Here is a 19,969-nt window from a genome sequence, read left to right on the forward strand (position 1 = left end):
ATAGACTGTATTCCCAAAATGTTATTTTCTATTTCATTCCAGCAATCTGGGTTGGGTTTGATCGCAAGTCCCAGAGGTGAAGGAACACTAGGTCTCTGTGTGCTGGCTAGAATTATTTTACATTGCCCACCCTTGCCCTCTTTCAGGTCCCTCCACTTCATACATGATGCTCCAGTAGGGAGGGCAGACAAGTGACCTGCTTCTTGGACTCTGTCTGTAATTGCTCACCAGGAAATGCACGGGAGCCATGGGGATAACTCCAATAGAATCGAAGACCACTTAAGTCTTCAATCATTCTCTTCTCTGCAGAACTAACCGCGCCTCTAGCCAAGTTGTTCCATTACAGTTACAACACTGGCATCTACCCAACAAAGTGGAAATTTGCCCAGATATGTCCTTTCCACAAAAAGCAGGACAAATCCAATCCGGCCAATTACGTCCCATCAGTCTACTTTCGATCATCAGCAAAGTGATGGAAGGTGTCGTCACAGTGCTATCAAGTGGCACTTACTCACCAATAACCTGCTCACCAGTGCTCAGTTTGGGTTCCGCCAGGACCACTCGGCTCCAGACCTCATTACAGCCTTGGTCCAAACATGGACAAAAGAGCTGAATTCCAGAGGTGAGGTGAGAGTGACTGCCCTTGAAATTAAGGCAGCATTTGACCGAGTGTGGCACCAAGGAGCCCTAGTAAAATTGAAGTCAATAGGAATCAAGGGGAAAACTCTCCAGTGACTGGAGTCATACCTAGCACAAAGGAAGATGGTAGTGGTTGTTGGAGGCCAATCATCTCAGCCCCAGGTCATCGCTGCAGGAGTTCCTCAGGGCAGTGTCCTAGGCCCAATCATCTTCAGTTGCTTCATCAATAACCTTCCCTCCATAAGGTCAGGAATGAGGATGTTCGCTCTGCCAGAACCGCCTCCCAGAAAGAAGAGCAGATGGGACAATTAAATCCTGATATTTGTGTTCCGTACATTCTCTTGCAGACACAAAGATGCTTACACTTTGAATCCCTGTTAGAAATTACAATGCATAGTTTTATCTGCACAACCAACAAAACAAAAGGACACCACAGAACGGATTTTTATTTAGAGTAGTGAACTTTGTATCTTGTATGTTAGTGCCGGTATTTGAAATGGGAAATTCTATAAATTGCAGTCATTGGGAGTTTTTCAAATTTCCACATTGTTCAGTTCCATTTGCAACCCCTCAGATAATGAAGCAGTCCGTAGATGATCTTTGACACAGTTGATCCATTTTTAATGGGGGGGCCGCTAATTGCCAACCTAGTCTCCTCCTCTCTCGCTGTGTGTCAGCAGCCGTCCAGTACCTCATTGATTGGCCTTCATGTTCAATTTAGAGGGCGAGTGTTGGAAGGCTATTCTATCATGGAGAGCACCACGGCCAAGCCTGTCCTCCACCACACACTCACAGCTTCAGCAGGGGTTCACCAGACAGTAATTGGGAATGGGAGCACTAGCTGATTACAACTCCTCCCTGGCCTGGGACACTAAGGCCAATTCTAATGCCTCAACTGTACATATTTATTGAAGGATGAATGGCCTCTTCTAGTCCTGGACTTGTCAGATTGTCTCTCCATTTTAGTTGGTCTTCAAGGCAGGTTCTTCCACTGTATTTGTGTTTTTAAATGTTTACTTTAAAGCCTTCACAGGTCTCTTAAACCATTTGATTACTAAATGCTCTTTGGTCATTTTCAGATACCTTTTTTGCAAAGCACCTGCAAACAATGACTCATAGTTTTAGTCATATGAGAATATAGAGAGGGGAGAGAACACTAGAACACTGTTTCTTGTTCTTAGGGTTTGATCCGGTTCGGAGAGGTGCCCAGTTCAAAATCCCCGGTGCAAAACTGCCCATAACCCAAAATTGGAAGGACCAGTCTCCGTGAGAGAGGCCAGAAAGACACCAGTGGTGATGTTAAACCTGTACCGCAGGGGGTGTTGTAGCCAGTTTGCCATGTTATAGTATGAGCTGAAATGTGCAGCTTTCCTGAGCTGTGTGGGGTCTGCACTGGTGCTGAAGAATGTTGTACATTCTCAGCCCATTGCAAAATTCAAAACAAATCGCAGGAGACCATAAAACACCCCTTATCTCCTTAGAAAAACACAAACTGGAATTTTTTTGTTGTTGTTCATAAATGATTATGTATTCTTCAAAGAAAGGATTAGTGTCTGTGATGCTTCAAAAGGCAACGTCATGTTCATGGGGATCCCTGTCAAACTCAATTTAACAAACTATTTTCTTTTAAATTAATTCTCGGGATGTGGGCGTCGCTGGCAAGACTGGCATTTATTGCCCAACCCTCGTTGCTCTTGGGAAGATGGCGGTGGGCCTTCTCCTTGAATGGTTTGATACAGCGGAGTGCCTTGCTAGGCCACTGCAGAGGGCAGTTAAGAGTCAACCATATTAGTGGGGGACTGGAGTCACATGTAGGCCAGACCGGGTAAGGATGGCCGGTTCCCTTCCCTAACGGACATCAGTGAACCAGTTGGGTTTTTACAACAATCCGACCGCTTCTTGGTCACTTTTACTGGAACCATCTTTTTTAAAACTGAATTCAAATTCTCAAACTGCCATGGTGAGATTTGAACTCACTGTGACTCTTAGTCCAGTGATATAACCTCCACATGGCTGTACCTCCCATCGTTGTTTGATTTCAGCTTAAGATAGAACAAAGTCAATTTCAATATTTTTTTTCACAGCAAGAGGCTTGTGAACACCCCATCCCCAATACTAAAACAAGATTAATACCGAACTTTAATTACATTTTGTTCTACTATTTGAAATGACAATGTTGAACAACTGAATTGTTAAAGAAAGAAAGACTTGCATTTTTACAGCGCTTTTCACAATCTGCTCTACTTCAGTCACTGTAAAGTGTAAATTCACACGTTTCACAATTGGCCCACCTAATTGACCACTTTAAAAAAACACTTTTCCTTGGAGCTGCCCAGAATGACTCTTCTCCAACCAAGTGTCGGTGATTTTCTTGTGTCTGATGTGACGAGCAGTAAAAATAGCTGGAATGTGTAAAACGCACAGGGTGCAAATATCTTTAGTTTTACAGCGTGTTACTGTCAGATCGTTTAATGTATTTTTGGGGGTGAATTTTTAGATTCTACAAGGTGAGGAATGAAACACTTCTATTTCGGGCATCCTGTGGTAGTGTGGAGATTTGCCAGGACAGTTATAGCAGGGGCCAGGTACAGAATAAAGCTCTTCCTATACAGTCTCAACAATGTGCCCCTTAATCTCTACTCAGTAGAGCACCTCCTACGGCAGCTGTGTGAATCTTTCCCTTTCCACAAACCATCTGTATGGTGTCTCATTTGTGCTTCCTATATTACAACGGTGAGTACATTTCAAGTACTTCATTGGCTGTAAAGCGCTTTGGGACATCGTGAGGATGTGAAAGGGGCTATATAAATGCAAGTCTTTCTTTCCTTCCTTCCTTATCTGTTCCTGTCTTGAGGGAGCATGACATTTCCTCCTCCTCGTAACACTCTGCTTCTGGAAGCCCGTTTCTGTAGCGTTGTTCAGCTGTGCTGTTCAGTATGGAAACCCATCATGGGGAACCTAGGAATGGGAGTAGGCCATTCGGCCCCTCAAGCCCGTTCCGCCATTCAGTTAGATCATTGGTGATCTGTATTTCAGCTTCATTTACCCACCTTTGCTCAATACCCCTCAATACCCTTATCCAAAAAAATTCTATCGATCTCGGTCTTGAAAACTTCACTTGACCCCCAGCATCCACAGCCTTTTGGGTGAGAGAGTTCCAGATTCACTTTGTGTGAAAAATGTTTCCTGGTTTCACTTCTGAATGGCCTAGCTCTAATTTTAAGATTGTGCCCCCTTGTTATGGAAACCCCTACCTGAGGAAATAGTTTCTCCAAATCTACCCTATTGAATCCCTTAATCGTTTTAAAGAGAAGTGGGGTTGATCCTCCGCAATGAAACGGACAAATTTTCTTGGCTCTACCGTGTTGGTTTTCCCAGATGCCAAGACGATTGCACTTTGGAATGCAGCCGACACAGGGGGAGCTGTGCGCCTGCCACTGGTCGCACTGCCGGAGTGTAGAAGCCCTTGAGTGACAGAGTGGGAACTTGCGTTGTGGGCACACAGCCACTTGCAGCTGATTTGAGGATCCTTGCGGGGAGAGAGAAGCCTTTCACCCCATCAGCGTGGCTGAGTTGGATCGCAGGCCCCAGAGGTGAAAGGGCAATGTGCCAAACCACTGAGTCACACGGGTCTAGTTCGATCGTGTCACTCCTTTGGGGAATACAGGAATTTTACGTTATAATTACTACAACACCTAATCTGAAAGGAAGCGTTATGACTTATATGGTGACCTCATGTACTGAACACTGCTTTGACTATTATACAAATAGATGTAAATGTAATCATTGCCAACACTTGTCCTACCCACAAACCGTTGGTTACGGGAAGAACATTCTCCATTCCGGTTTCTCTCTCAGTTGTTGTTTCTAAATATGTTTGTATTTACTCAACTAATGAGCCGTAGGGATGGACTGTTGCCAGGTTATTAAAGACACTGTTTTCAGTGCCATTGACGAGGCTGAATGGGATCCTGGTCCCTATGCCTGAATATATTATGTAAATGAGGCTATTTATTCCATGATTTATACCCTGGAGTGGAATAAAAATACTCATTTACAGTGCATTGTATAGAGGTACACAGTAGGCATTCACACACTCAGTCATTGTGTCAGCTGTGGCTCAGTGGGAGCACTCTCGCCTCTGAGTCAGAAGGTTTAAGTCCCACTCCAGAGACTTGAGCATAAAATCTAGGCTGACACTCCAGTGCAATACTGTCAGAGGTGCCATCTTTCGGATGAAACTGAGGCCCCATCTGCCCTCTCAGGTGGACGTAAGAAATTCCATGGCACTATTTCGAAAAAGAGTAGCTGAGTTCTCCCTGGTGTCCTGGTCAATATTTATCCCTCAATCAACATCACTAAAACAGATTATCTGGTCGTTTATCTCATTGCTGTTTGTGGGATCTTGCTGTGTGTAAATCGGCTGCTGCGTTTCCTACATTACAACAGTGACTACACTTCAAAAGTACTTCATTGGCTGTAAAGCGTTTTGGGACGTCCCACAAACACTAATGTGATAATTACCAGATAATCTGTTTTAGGTGTAGATTGAGGGGTAAATATTGGCCGGGACACCGGGGAGAACTCCCCTGCTCCTCTTCGAATAATACCATGGGATCTTTTTACCCGAGAAAGCCAGACAGCATTTTCATTTTCTATGACCAGATATTGATATTGAAATTGGATTCGAAAACAAATAAATTACACATTACGACAGTAAGCGCAAATTGATTGTCCGGATTCTGACTAATCCCAGACAGAATGTAAACTCTTGTTAATTACATTCTATCAAAACGCCCTTCCAGGTATTAAGTAGGTGTGTCAATATATTGTGTGTTTAGAACTCATTCCCTCAGGAGCTAAGATATCTGCCAATATTTTAAGACAATGTTTCCGTGTAGTCCAACACGCGGTGTACATGGATGATGTCAATGGTCTTGTACTGTCCTGTGCAGCTGCAGGAACCTGGCTGCTCCCCTCCACTGGGTCAGGGTGTTTCCCATCACTGACCTTTCCAGATGCCACTTCTGGAGTTTCCCGCTCCCTGTTCTGACTACTGATAAAAACATAACCAGCACTTTCCTCCTCCCCCCCCCAAAGAGCTGATTAGCACAGATCAGGGTTTATCTGAACCACAGAATGTATCAGGCAGCTTCTGTCCATCAGCCCCGTCAAACCTTCCATCCCATTCATTTCAACAATTCAATCGAAACAAAGCCTATGGGAAACCCTTGAACAAAAGCACCACACGTGGCCAAGATTTCTATAGTTGGTTTTACAGTAAGTGTCTTAACTGGTAATTTTACGGGAATCCTTTGGTCATTGCTTTCCTGTTTTTAATATTGGGGAATTACAATCCCTATAATTCTCAGTTGGCTCATTGGAACAAAACAGCCATTAATAGGAACATAGGAATAAAGGAACAAGAGTAGGCCATTCAGCCCCTCGTGCCTGCTCCGCTATTTGATAAGATCATGGCTGATCTGTGATCTAACTCCATATACCTGCCTTTGGCCCATATCCCTTAATACCTTTGGTTGGCAAAAAGCTATCTATCTCAGATTCAAAATTAGCAATTGAGCTAGTATCAATTGCCGTTAGTTCTTCAGTTCCCAATACCTGCATTAATTCTGAACTCAGTTAGACCACACAGACTCAGATATACACACGTTAAGATTCCTCTTCACCGTAGGGTTTTCTCTGTCTTATTGAAGACAGTATATGGGCCTGTTTCTAAAATCTCTTCCTGGTGTTTGGGATTCCCCTGGGATTCCATCAATAGTACTAGGGTGGGGGCTCCGAAATTCCTGAACAAAGTCAAAAGAGTATCTGGAAGCATCCGGCAAAGGTGAGATGATTAATTCAATCAATTGGGTGGATGCTGTTTCACAGCCGACACAATCTTACTCAAAATACAGTGACCTCACCAGCCCTCAGCACTGGTGTAAGGGTGCAGTCACAGTATAACTGCTTTCGCACAGACTCCACAATTACAGTGTAAATACGGCCTGAATCTGGAGTCCGTGCATGGCCTGAACTCCTGGAGTGAAGCAGAGTGAGACTCCCTGAGGAAGGAAAGACCTTGCATTTCTATAGCACCTTTCATGACCTCGGGACGTCCCAAAGTGCTTTACAGCCAATGATGTAGTTTTGAAGTGTAGTCACATTGTAATGTAGGGAAACATGAGATGATAGGTGAGATGATAAATTTGATCAATAGGGTCAGATTATGTCAATCAGTACACAATCCAGTCTCTGCCTCTATCTCCTGTACCATCTCTTCCTTGAGGTCTGAAGGAAATCGCTGAATTGCTGCCTAGTTAGATGGTATGTGCCTATGAGATCAGTAAAACCCAACGTCCGGTCTTTCTCGATGATGTTTGAACACTTTATACTGATGGGTGGAGCAGACCCAATGACCGACTCCAATGGACTTCTGACGGTGTACATTCTCCAAATTCTGCACTTGGAATCAGTCCCCACATATCTCAGCCTTCACCTTAGAGGTGGGTTTACACTGGGAAGATCTGAGGATAGTGCAGTACAGATAGCCACTAGAATTGAGGATATGTCCCTTCTCCTTGTCAGTATGTGTGTTGAAGATGCTATTTAGTTACTCTCTCGTTTTTCCCAGACCCAGTTTATCTGACAGTAACAAAGCTGCGATTTATCCCTTGGGAAAAATCAGTGACTACTGATTCAAAATTGTTGTGTTTACTGTGTGGCATGAGTTATCTCAGTGTCATTTCACTTCTTGGACTTGGGTTAGAATCGGTCTGATGTGATGAAACTCCTCTCTTTCCTGGCTGTAAGGGCCCTTTGAGAAATGACTTTGGGCAGTCGCCATATAGCCAAAGCTGGATTAATAATTCATGGGGCCCCTTCAAACTCTTGCACAACCCCCCCACCATCCATTAAAACACAAACATGTACTAAAACACATGAAGAACTAGACCTGTAGAACATTTATGTAGAACATAATAAAGCAAATCATATCACAATACACTATGCTTAAATGACACTGATCCAATGGTTGTATGTAGTTTTTCTGCGTTATGGTGAGTTTTACCTCTGGGCCCCATAGGCCCGAGCACTAACCCACCCCTGTAGCCAGCTCTTACTGGACATAAGCCCACCATATAAAATTGCCCCCAATCTGGTATAAATTGGCAACCTCACTCCGTGAGGCCACAGTAATGGCTAGTGTGGGGTTTGGGGGGGAAATAAAGAAGGTAAGACAGTTAAGACTTGTTGAGATAGAGGGGAAAGAACTCTACTCTGTATTTAACCATGATACACCTGACCTGGGAGTACTTGATGTTGGCAGTGGTTCCTGAAATGAGAAAATGTTCCATTTCTCAGTGCTAACATTCCTCAACCTATAGAATCTTATCGCACAGAAGGAGGCCATTCAGCCCATTGTGCCTGTGCTGGCTCTTTGAAAGAGTTATCCAATTAGTCCCACTCCCCCATTCTTTCCTCATAGCCCTGCAAATTTCTCCTTTTCAAGTATTTATCCAATTCCCTTTTGAAAGTTATTATTGAATCTGCTTCCACCGCCCTTTCAGGCAGCGCATTCCAGGTCATAACTACTCACTGCAAAAAAATGTCTTCTCCTCTCCCCTCCGGTTCTTTTGCAACTTATTTTAAATCTGTGTCCTCTGGTTTGGTAAGCATAGAAGTCACCGAATGATTTAAGAAAGTGTTTTTCCTGAGCCTGTCTGATTTGATTTATGGTTTGGAATTACACTTTAAACCCCATTATAACAGAAGGGGAAGTGTTAGCAAGAGGCAACCCCACTGTGAGTGACAGTCCCATTGTAATGGAAGGTGCAACATAGCAGAGTCAACTAGATCAGCTATCTCCATTAAACCGACTTAAATTCCCCTTTAACAAATCAGCAAAGGATATTATTCTTCCTAACTTAGAAACTCGGCACAAAATTCAGTCATTATTTTCAGCCACTCCAAAGATGTTTCCTGTCAACAGATTTTTATTTTTGTTGGCACTTCTTTTTAAGCCACATTTCCTACCATAGATCTTTGCCGATAGTGGCAATTTCCAGCTACAGAACAGTGTCTGGGCCCTCGCTGTGAGGGAGCCTGGTTTTTAAAAATTATTTTTGCGTCTGTGCACTATTTGAAGAAGAGCAGGAGAGTCCTCCCCGATGTCCTGGCCAATATTTATCCTTCAACCAACATCACTTTAAAAAAAAAACAGATTATTTGTCCATTATCTCACTGCTGTATGTGGGATCTTGCAAATTGGCTGCAGCGTTTCCTACATTACAACAGCAACACCTCAAAAAGTACTTGATTTGCTGCATCCTGAGGTCATGAAAGGCGCCATATAAATGCACCACCACACGATATCAATGGAAGGATGTTTGCTTTATATTCATTTAGGTGCAAATTGTGAGCAGTGTTTTAAAAGAGTTCTGTTCCTCCTAAAATAGATACAGGTTATATTAATTGTTAGAATACCCCAAACAAATTTAACTAGTTTAGGCAGACTCCTCAGTTGGGGGGGATAAGGATGAGATTACAAGCCCAGGCGCACTCGAGGGAGGGGGACTCCTGGCAAATCTATTCACCTGTCGAGACCCCTTAGTTCGATGTGATCTTGTCAAGTTTTAGGTTTTTGCCTTTTGGCTGAAATAAGGGTCTTTGGAGCTGGGGTTTTAGGTAATCAAATATAAATGTTTACTCTTTAAAATGGCTCCCACCTCTGAACTGCCCTGGTGTTGATAGCAGGGATTTCCAGAGAGAGAGGAGTTCTCCCTCAACCTGCCTTTGGCTAAAGATCAATGGGGCTCTTTAGCGTTGTGGTAATGACAAGGATTAGTAATGTGAAATTTCCCCTTGATATCAGTACAGCAATGGGGTTACTGAGCTTTGAGGTGTCGAAATGGTGAGGGATTGGCGCGTTCTGCTCTTGAGGTGTATACCATCCCAGAGGAACCTGCACCCTTGTTGGCCTCGTAGCATGGCATGGAACTTTGGCATTATGATGGGCTTTGGCACCATATCGTCTGACTTGTAACCTGAAGATTCCCTACATGGTGAGCTCTGGATATTGGCCAGACCAAGAGGAAGTATAGCATGTTGCCACAGGGGTGGAGGCCAAGTTAGTCGACCAGGGCACCTCAGGCGCGGCGTCACAGAATGGTATTGGCAGAGGCCTAGGAACAAGGAATCTTTTTATTTATTCATTCTCGGTATATGGGCGTCACTGGCAAGGCTGGAATTTATTGCCCATCCCTAGTTAGAACATAGGAGCAGGAGTAGGCCATACGGCCCATAGAGCCTGCTCCACCATTCAGTAAGATCATGGCTGATCTTCCACCTCAACTCCATTTTCCCGCCCGATCCCCATATCCCTTGATTCCCTTAGAGGCCAATAATCTATCGATCTCAGCCTTGAATATACGACCAGAAGAACAGGAACATTTTTGGTCAGAAGATTATTGGTACAAGTTTATTTCCTGACAGGGAGCAAAGATTCACCTTGGCCTTTATGACAGAAGTGAAAGCGAGGCTTTGAAAGCTCCCTCAACTCTGGAATTGTGAAACAATTCATTCATGAGGTAAAGACGCCATTGTTCCGACTGCTGCTGTGAGCTACACTCAGGAGAAATGTTCCTGATCTCTCGGCAGTTGTTGCTCTTGGAGATGTGGAAGTGAGATGTGTTGACCAATAGCGCGGCTATTGTCAGTGATTGCTGATAGTGCCGTGCTCTCCATTATAGATGGCAGCAGGTCAGGTCCAATGATTAATCGCAAACTCAACCCCACTTATTAAGGACAGACCACTGATTGAAATCCTTTTACTTTCCATTCCCTAATCTTTTCATAATGAGCAGAATCTTTTTGTACCAGTGAGGCTCTCAACTGTGCCTGTGTTGTTCCATCAACTGAATTCATTATTGTTAATGAGTCGGAGAAACAATTCAGAATGTATTAATCAGTTTCTATTATTTTTGCTCTTTTACTCTGTCTCTAATTCCCTCTCTTAATCATTCCCAGGTGTTTTGGCGGATATCCAGCGACACTTTGGAGTCAGCGACAGTAAATCTGGATTGTTGCCTACAGGTTAGTGATCAGCCGCTAACTAGTTAATCTTGACAACAATAGGTTCCACCTACAGGGTCCTGGCCTGGCTCTCTGAAACCCAGCAGTGAGTAGATGAGTCCTGCGGCCTATAAGTGGTTTATGATGCATCACGTTTTACCAATTAAATAAAATCATGGACTAGACTCGGTTAATAGTAAAATTTGTTGTTGGGGAAGTTCAAGTGAGAATGGAAACTGTAACATTGGGGGATTAAAGAGATCTGACCTGGGGTCTGTCACTGGGTTCTAGACCACGATACGATGGGTAACTTCTTCATCATGAAGGTTGATTTGTGTTTTAGCAATCTCTCTGGGCTCTCTTAATTCCCACTTGTCATTTGGAGGAACATCAATATGGAGGATTTAAACTCATTGGTTTCAAACGGTATCACCAGCTCACTTCTAGACATGTTCCTCTAATGTTTTACAATTTGGGCTCATATAGGCAGCACCTCTGCTTTCCCCCTCATTCTCCTCCTGCTTTCCCCCTCATTCCCCTCCTGCTTTCCCCCTCATTCCCCTCCTGCTTTCCCCCTCATTCCCCTCCTGCTTTCCCCCTCATTCCCCTCCTGCTTTCCCCCTCATTCCCCTCCCGCTTTCCCCCTCATTCCCCTCCCGCTTTCCCCCTCATTCCCCTCCCGCTTTCCCCCTCATTCCCCTCCCGCTTTCCCCCTCATTCCCCTCCCGCTTTCCCCCTCATTCCCCTCCCGCTTTCCCCCTCATTCCCCTCCCGCTTTCCCCCTCATTCCCCTCCCGCTTTCCCCCTCATTCCCCTCCCGCTTTCCCCCTCATTCCCCTCCCGCTTTCCCCCTCATTCCCCTCCCGCTTTCCCCCTCATTCCCCTCCCGCTCTCCCCCTCATTCCCCTCCCGCTCTCCCCCTCATTCCCCTCCCGCTCTCCCCCTCATTCCCCTCCCGCTCTCCCCCTCATTCCCCTCCCGCTCTCCCCCTCATTCCCCTCCCGCTCTCCCCCTCATTCCCCTCCCGCTCTCCCCCTCATTCCCCTCCCGCTCTCCCCCTCATTCCCCTCCCGCTCTCCCCCTCATTCCCCTCCCGCTCTCCCCCTCATTCCCCTCCCGCTCTCCCCCTCATTCCCCTCCCGCTCTCCCCCTCATTCCCCTCCCGCTCTCCCCCTCATTCCCCTCCCGCTCTCCCCCTCATTCCCCTCCCGCTCTCCCCCTCATTCCCCTCCCGCTCTCCCCCTCATTCCCCTCCCGCTCTCCCCCTCATTCCCCTCCCGCTCTCCCCCTCATTCCCCTCCCGCTCTCCCCCTCATTCCCCTCCTGCTCTCCCCACCCCATAGGGTTATGTATAGAATGCAAATCATTCCCATGATCGTCACCAATTTAAAAAATGCACGTTGGGCTCAGTGCTGGAAAATTGAGAGAAAATCAAAATGAAAAGATAAAATAATCCAGTCTTTTGGGAACGGAACTGAGATTATTTCCTGGGATGTTATATGGTGGAAAATAAGCTTGCAGTTAAAGGTTGGGGAGAAACCTGCTCTTTTTAAAAAAAAAAAGAATGATTCCTTTATGTTAAACACCAGCTGGAGTGTACAGCTAAATCACTTCAATGCAAATAGCCTTGCACTGGGACTTTACATCACCAGCCCAGCGTTTGTGTGAAAGGATTATAGTGGAGGAAATAAAAGGCAGGGACTGTGATTTGCAGCTGTAAACTGCGAGGAGGAAATGGGACTTTAATGGAGGAAGAAATGCAGGTTAGAAGCAGAAATAATGGTTGCGTTTTGTCCCGAGAATTTGAGATATGTATCCCTTTTCTCACACATTTAAGCTTCGGCCCTGTTTTAAACACAGTAAATAATTGTCAGGTAAATGCTTCAGATGCAGAAATACTGATGACTACAGGAGACTCCCCAGAGACCGTGGGCAGCCCTCCAGATAAAAATCTGCATGTTTCCCTCCTGCGTCTAAAGTTGCAATAATATATCTGAGTTCCATTTTGAAGCGTGGGATTTGAGTTCGTTGCCCCCCTCCCCCAGTTTCTCATGGAGCCATCCCAATTACAGTTGGGCTGTGGGGGGAGTAGGGAGAGGGGAGGGGAGGGGAGTGGAAAGAAGAGAGGAGAGAAAGGAGTGGAGAGACGAGACAGGAGAGGAGATGGCCAAGATGGGGGAGTGGAGGGGGAGAAAACAGCTGGTGACTCACCACTTCCTACTCTATACCTGCAAAAGATCATCCCATTGACCAACACAGGGTCTGAAATCAGATTGCCTGCATGCCATTCATTACTAAATAAATAAAATTGAAGTTTAAACAAAATAGTGGAATTATACCTCTGGCTAGATTATTTAATTGTAAACAATTTTACAACACCAAGTTATAGTCCAGCAATTTTAAACCTGATATTACAGCAGTGCTAGCCACTTGATGAAATGACCTTTCAGAATCAGTGTTGCACTTATCTATAACATGCTGTCACCTAAATCGTTTACAAACGACATTCTCCAATAGGTGAAGAACTATATACTCAAGAATGGTTTTGAACATCAGTAATCACTGCTCCATGTCTATATTATTAATAGTCTGTATTAGTGTCATGAGCCTTTAACATTCCATCCCAACCACACATCACCACAGACCAATCAGATTCCCACAAAAACACACGCAGGGCAGCCATGTTGGATTTTGCACCAGAAAGACAAATTATTGAATAAAGTCGGGAATGCATTGCAGCTTCTGCTGAATTCCCGAATGTATTTAAATACTTCCTGAAGTGTGTGGCACAGAAAATGAAGTCATTAAAACAGCTTTGGAGAGAAGGAATTAGGAATGATGAATTATGAAATACTTTGCTGCAGGGAATGGTTGAGGCAGAGAATACTGTATTGTTTAAGAGAAAAGTGATAAATATTTGAAGAAGATACAGGGCTATGGGGAGAGAACAAAGCAATGGGATTAGTCTTGGATTGTTCGAGCAAAGAGCCGAAGCAGACACAATGGGGGTAATTTTGACTTTGGGCGATAGCGTAAAACTGGTGATATTGATTCAGTCGCCCATTGTACGTCGCTCCCGGTTTTCATTTCCGTTGACTTCAATCGGGAGAGACATATAACTGGCAGCTGATTCGATATCGCCTGTTTTACACTATCGCCCAAAGTCAAAATTAGCCTCATTGTGTTGAATGACGATAAATTTCTGTAGTTCTTTGGTTCTAACTTAAATAATAACCTCATAGAGAAAGGGGGCAGTGGCCGAGCTCATAGAAGGAGACAGAATGTTTGGAGGCAGAGGGAATCAGTGGGGAGAGAACACTTCCAGTCATGAGACCTTAAACACTGACCCACCAGCACCAGGAGAGGCAAGAACTCAATCTGTGAGCAACATAGAAACAGGAGTAGGCCATTCAGCCCCTTGAGCCTGTTCCACCATTCAATTAGTTCATGGCTGATCTGTATCTTAACTCCATCTTGGTTCTGTAACCCTTAATACCCTTACCTAATAAAAATCTATCAATCTCAGTTTTGAAATTTTCAGTTGACTTCCAGCCTCAACAACCTTTTTGGGGAAGAGAGATCCAGATTTCCACTCCCCTTTGTGTGAAGAAGTGCTTCCTGACATCACCCCTGAACGGCCCAGCTCTAATTTTAAGCCCCCTTGTTCTGGATTCCCCCACCAGAGGAAATAGTTTCTCTCTCTACCCTATCAACTCCTTTGATCATTTTAAACACCTCAATTAGATCACCCCTCACTCTTCTATACTCAATGGAATACAAGCCTAGATAATGCAACCTGTCCTCATAATTTAACTCTTTTAACCCCGGTATCATTCTAATAAAAATGTTTAACCTCCCCGTCGGGCAATTGAACCCCGATCTCCCGCGTAACAGGATATCCACCACTATACTAATGAGGAACGAGGGAGGTCAACTAGTTTAACCGTAAATATAAACCATCTCCTGCTAACTATAAAGATAAGAAGTAGCTGGCATTGCGAGAAGTCCATCGTTAATCATGGGCAATGGTTCTATAAATAACTAGAGCAAAGCTCAAGGGTTCGAGTGATGTTGATGAGCTCCCAAGCTTTGATGCAAACGTTTTGCCACCTCATCAGAACCCCTTGATTCAATCGGGTACTGTGCAGGTTTACTGCCCGCTGTTTATTGTCACAATATTTAGTGCGGTGTGACTGTAATTCGTAAATAATCGCTATTGAAGCCGCCATGTTTTGATAGCGTTTCACTAATCCGACACAGTGGCTTCCTCTCAGTCCTTGACGAGTGTTACATCAGCAGTTCATCAGGCTAAGTTGGCTCTCTTCCCTCCCCAAGCTCCCCCGATGGCTTTACTCGGAATGATGGATGTGCCAAGGCTGTGGCCAGAATGTTTGTTTTTCATTTGGTTACAGGTGCGTTCTGTCTACGGCACAAGTAATTCTGCTCAACCGCGTTTGAGATTTGCTTCTAAGCCGCTGCCCTGAGAGACATATCAATGTGTGCAAGTCCATTAGCGAAGGAACTTTTAAACCAGCTGTCTGCATACATCTCTTGCAGTATTTTATATATGTACATAAAAAAAATACAGCTCGTATATGTAAAATTAAATCCGCAGTCATCCTGTTATTTAGCACGTTCCCAGCTCAAAGACTGAAAGGCATATTCTTGTATGAATTTGTCTGCAGTACTGACAGGGTCGTGATCAATCTCACTGGATTTGCAACATGGGATGTTAGGGGAGTATTTTTACATAATAGCCTATTAAGCCTCGGGGCTTATGTTACGGCAGATTGTCTGTCCAAGAAATGCTTTAGCTGTCTGATGATCCCAGCCCAGTATGGGGGTTATTTTAAAGGCTGCAGTGCGTTGGCTAAATGCACAGGAGTTGGACCTCCTGATTAGTCCCACTGCCGCTGTTTTAATGTAGGATCGCCAACTCCGGTTGGACATATTCTGGGAGGTTCCATCACATGACATCCCATCTCCAACTGCCCCGCCCCACTCCCGCCATTGGTTGCCCGATATGTCCATCCTCGCAGCCATTGGTCAATAATGGCGGTTACAATTGGATTTGAAATTTGAGGTTTGTTCTAATACAATGTCTGTACTTCCAAATACTTAATAAATACTGGCGGGTAATTTTAACTTTGGATCAGCAGCCCGTTATATATCTCTCGCGATTTTAATTTCCGTTGACTTAAATTGGGTGGCTGAATTGATATCGGCCGTTTTACACGATAGCCCAAAGTCAGTATGATCTCCATTGGCTGTAAAGCACTTTGGGATGTCCTGAAATTGTGAAAGGCGCTATATAAATGCAAGTCAACAACAACAACTTCTTAAAAATTCATTCATGGGATGAGGGCGTCGCTGGGAGGCCAGCATTTATTGCCTATCCCTAATTGCCCTTGAGAAGGTGGTGGTGAGCCGCCTTCTTGAACCACTGCAGTCCGTGTGGTGAAGGTTCTCCCACAGTGCTGTTAGGTAGGGAGTTCCAGGATTTTGACCCAGTGACGATGAAGGAACGGCGATATATTTCCAAGTTGGGATGGTGTGTGACTTGGAGAGGAACGTGCAGGTGGTGTGGTTCCCATGTGCCTGCTACCCTTGTCCTTCTAGGTGGTAAAGGTCGCGGGTTTGGGAGGTGCTGTTGAAGAAGCCTTGGCGAGTTGCTGCAGTGCATCTTGTGGATGGTACACACTGCAGCCACGGTGTGCCGGTGGTGAAGTGAGTGAATGTTTAGGGTGGTGGATGGGGTGCCAATCAAGAGGGCTGCTTTGTCCTGCATGGTGTCGAGCTTCTTGAGTGTTGTTGGAGCTGAACTCATCCAGGCAAGTGGAGAGTATTCCATCACACTCCTGACTTGTGCCTTGTAGATGGTGGAAAGGCTTTGGGGAGTCAGGAGGTGAGTCACTCACTGCAGAATACCCAGCGTCTGACCTGCTCTTGTAGCCACAGTATTTATGTGGCTGGTCCAGTTAAGTTTCTGGTCAATGGTGACCCCCAGAATGTTGATGGTGGGGGATTCGGCGATGGTAATGCCGTTGAATGTCAAGGGGAGGTGGTTAGACTCTCTCTTGTTGGAGATGGTCATTGCCTGGCACTTGTCTGGCGCGAATGTTACTTGCCACTTAACAGCCCAAGCCTGGATGTTATCCAGGTCTTGCTGCATGCAGGCACGGACTGCTTCATTATCTGAGGGGTTGCGAATGGAACTGAACACTGTGCAATCATCAGCGAACATCCCCATTTCTGACCTTATGATGGAGGGAAGGTCATTGATGAAGCAGCTGAAGATGGTTGGGCCTAGGACACTGCCCTGAGGAACTCCTGCAGCAATGTCCTGGGGCTGAGATGATTGGCCTCCAACAACCACTACCATCTTCCTTTGTGCTAGGTATGACTCCAGCCACTGGAGAGTTTTCCCCCTGATTCCCATTGACTTCAATTTTACTAGGGCTCTTTGGTGCCACATTTGGTCAAATGCTGCCTTGATGTCAAGGGCAGTTACTCTCACCTCACCTCTGGAATTCAGCTCTTTTGTCCATGTTTGGACCAAGGCTGTAATGAGGTCTGGAGCCGAATGATCCTGGCAGAACCCAAACTGAGCATCGGTGAGCAGGTTATTGGTGAGTAAGTGCCACTTGATAGCACTGTCGATGACACCTTCCATCATTTTGCTGATGATTGAGAGTAGATTGATGGGGCGTTCATTGGCCGGATTGGATTTGTCCTGCTTTTTGTGGACAGGACACATCTGGGTAATTTTCCACATTGTCGGGTAGATGCCAGTGTTGTAGCTGTACTGGAACAGCTTGGCTAGAGGCGCAGCTAGTTCTGGAGCACAAGTCTTCAGCACTACAGCTGGGATGTTGTCGGGGCCCATAGCCTTTGTTGTATCCAGTGCACTCAGCTGTTGCTTGATATCACGTGGAGTGAATCGAATTGGCCGAAGACTGGCTTCCGTGATGGTGGGGATATCGGGAGGAGGCCAAGATGGATCATCTACTTGGCATTTCTGGCTGAAGATGGTTGCAAACGCTTCAGCCTTTTCTTTTGCACTCACGTGCTGGACTCCGCCATCATTGAGGATGGGGATGTTCACAGAACCTCCTTCTCCCGTTAGTTGTTTAATTGTCCACCACCATTCACGACTGGATATGGCAGGCTGCAGAGCTTTGTCCTGACCCGTTGGTTATGGAATCGCTTAGCTCTGGCTATAGCATGTTGCTTCCGCTGTTTAGTATGCATGTAGTCCTGAGTTGTAGCTTCACCAGGTTGGCACCTCATTTTTAGGTATGCCTGGTGCTGCTCCTGGCATGTTCTTCTACACTCCTCATTGAACCAGGATTGATCCCCTGGCTTGTTGGTAATGGTAAAGTGAGAAATATGCCAGGCCATGAGGTTACAGATTGTGCTGGAATACAATTCTGCTGCTGCTGATGGCCCACAGCGCCTCATGGATGCCCAGTTTTGAGCTGCTAGATCTGTTCTGAATCTATCCCATTTAGCACGGTGGTAGTGCCACACAACACGTTGGATGGTGTCCTCAGTGTGAAGACAGGACTTCATCTGTGCGGTGGTCACTCCTACCAATACTGTCATGGACAGATGCATTTGCGACAGGTAGATTGGTGAGGACGAGGTCAAGTAAGTTTTTCCCTCGTGTTGTTTCACTCACCACCTGCCGCAGGCCCAGTCTGGCAGCTATGTCCTTCAGGACTCGGCCAGCTCGGTCAGTTGTGGTGCTACCGAGCCACTCTTGGTGATGGACATTGAAGTCCCCCACCCAGAGTACATTCTGTGCCTTTGCTACCCTCAGTGCTTCCTCCAAGTGGTGCTCAACATGGAGGAGTACTGATTCATCAGCTGAGGGAGGGCGGTAGGTGGTAATCAGCAAGAGGTTTCCTTGCCCATGTTTGACTCGATGCCATGAAATTTCATGGGATCCGGAGTCAATGTTGAGGACTCCAGTGGGACAGGACATACCCAGGGATGGTGATGGAAGAGTCTGGGATGTTGGCTGAAATGTATGATTCTGTGAGTATGGCTATGTCAGGCTGTTGCTTGACTAGTCTGTGGGACAGCTCTCCCAATTTTGGCACAAGTCCCCAGATGTTAGTGAGGAGGACTTTGCAGGGTCGACTGGGCTTGGTTTGCCTTTGTTGTGTCAGGTGCCTCGTGGTCCGTCCGATTTTATTCTTCTTTGACTTTTTGTCGTGAAATTGTACAACTGAGTGGCTTGCTCGGCCATTTCAGAGGGTGATTAAGAATCAACCATATTGCTGTGGGTCTGGAGTCACATATAGACCAGACCGGGTAAGGACGGCAGGTTTCCTTCCCTCAAAGGGCATTAGTGAACCAGATCGGTTTTTACAATCTGGTGGTTTCATGGCCACCATTAATAGTTTTTTTTAATTCCATATTTTATTTAATTAATTGAATTTAAATTCCCCAGCTGCTGTGGCGGGATTTGAACTCATATCTCTAGATTATTAGTTTAGGCCTAACTGGATTATTAGTCTAGTAACATAACCACTATGCTACCATACCCAGTATTATTATACTTGTATTTATATAGCGCCTTTAACATAGTAAAATGTCTCAGTCTTTCTTTCTTGTAATCTTACAATTAGTGCCTTTATCTTTTATTCCTCTTGGGAAGGTTATTTTAATGAAAGGAAGTCGAAAATCTTCCCCTCTCCGCCCCCCCCCCCGCCCCCCCGGCGACCCGTACGTTCCTATTCCAAGTTTCTCCGACTTTTCAATAGTTTCCCAACCTCTCGCATGCAGCAGAATCCAAGCAAGTGTACACTGCGTGGGTTAGTCAGGTTTGCTCACTCATGCAGAGGTTTACACCAACAGCCCTGAGCTACAAACGTCAAAGGCAGCACCATGAGACCACACAGGTGTAAGTGAGGGGGGTGTGTTATTGCAGAATTGTGCGTCGAATATCTGAGCGAGCTGTGGTCTGACTGGGGTTTTTAGCAGGTTTACAGCTACGGAGGGAGCCTTGCTTTCTATGATTAGCACAATCACTTTTTTAATTGTGATGGATTTTTTTTTGAGCATATGGCTGGATCATTACCATATAAATAGGCCCGAGCACCAGTGCAGGGTTGCTGACAGTTCATTTATCAGGCACAGAGAGTGGCAGGGCACATGCCTGCCCTTGACCTTGATGTTGGCACATGAGTCAAGGTTCTTGCTGATTCTCTCTCGGCCATCTTCCCCGGTGACGCGCAGGCTGGCTTATATT

General features: G+C 45.5%; 1 protein-coding gene across 1 annotated transcript in view; it reads left to right on the forward strand.

Annotated features, from left to right (window-relative positions):
- The window catches only part of spns2 (SPNS lysolipid transporter 2, sphingosine-1-phosphate), a 104,786-nt gene that overhangs the window by 14,967 nt on the left and 69,850 nt on the right, over positions 1 to 19,969 (forward strand). The window contains exon 2 of the mRNA XM_068007949.1: positions 10,666 to 10,731. Within this exon, the coding sequence (XP_067864050.1) occupies positions 10,666 to 10,731 (66 nt within the window). The remainder of the gene's footprint in view (positions 1 to 10,665; positions 10,732 to 19,969) is intronic.

The sequence above is a fragment of the Heptranchias perlo genome, chromosome 28, assembly GCF_035084215.1.
Source record: "Heptranchias perlo isolate sHepPer1 chromosome 28, sHepPer1.hap1, whole genome shotgun sequence".
Classification (NCBI taxonomy): domain Eukaryota; kingdom Metazoa; phylum Chordata; class Chondrichthyes; order Hexanchiformes; family Hexanchidae; genus Heptranchias; species Heptranchias perlo.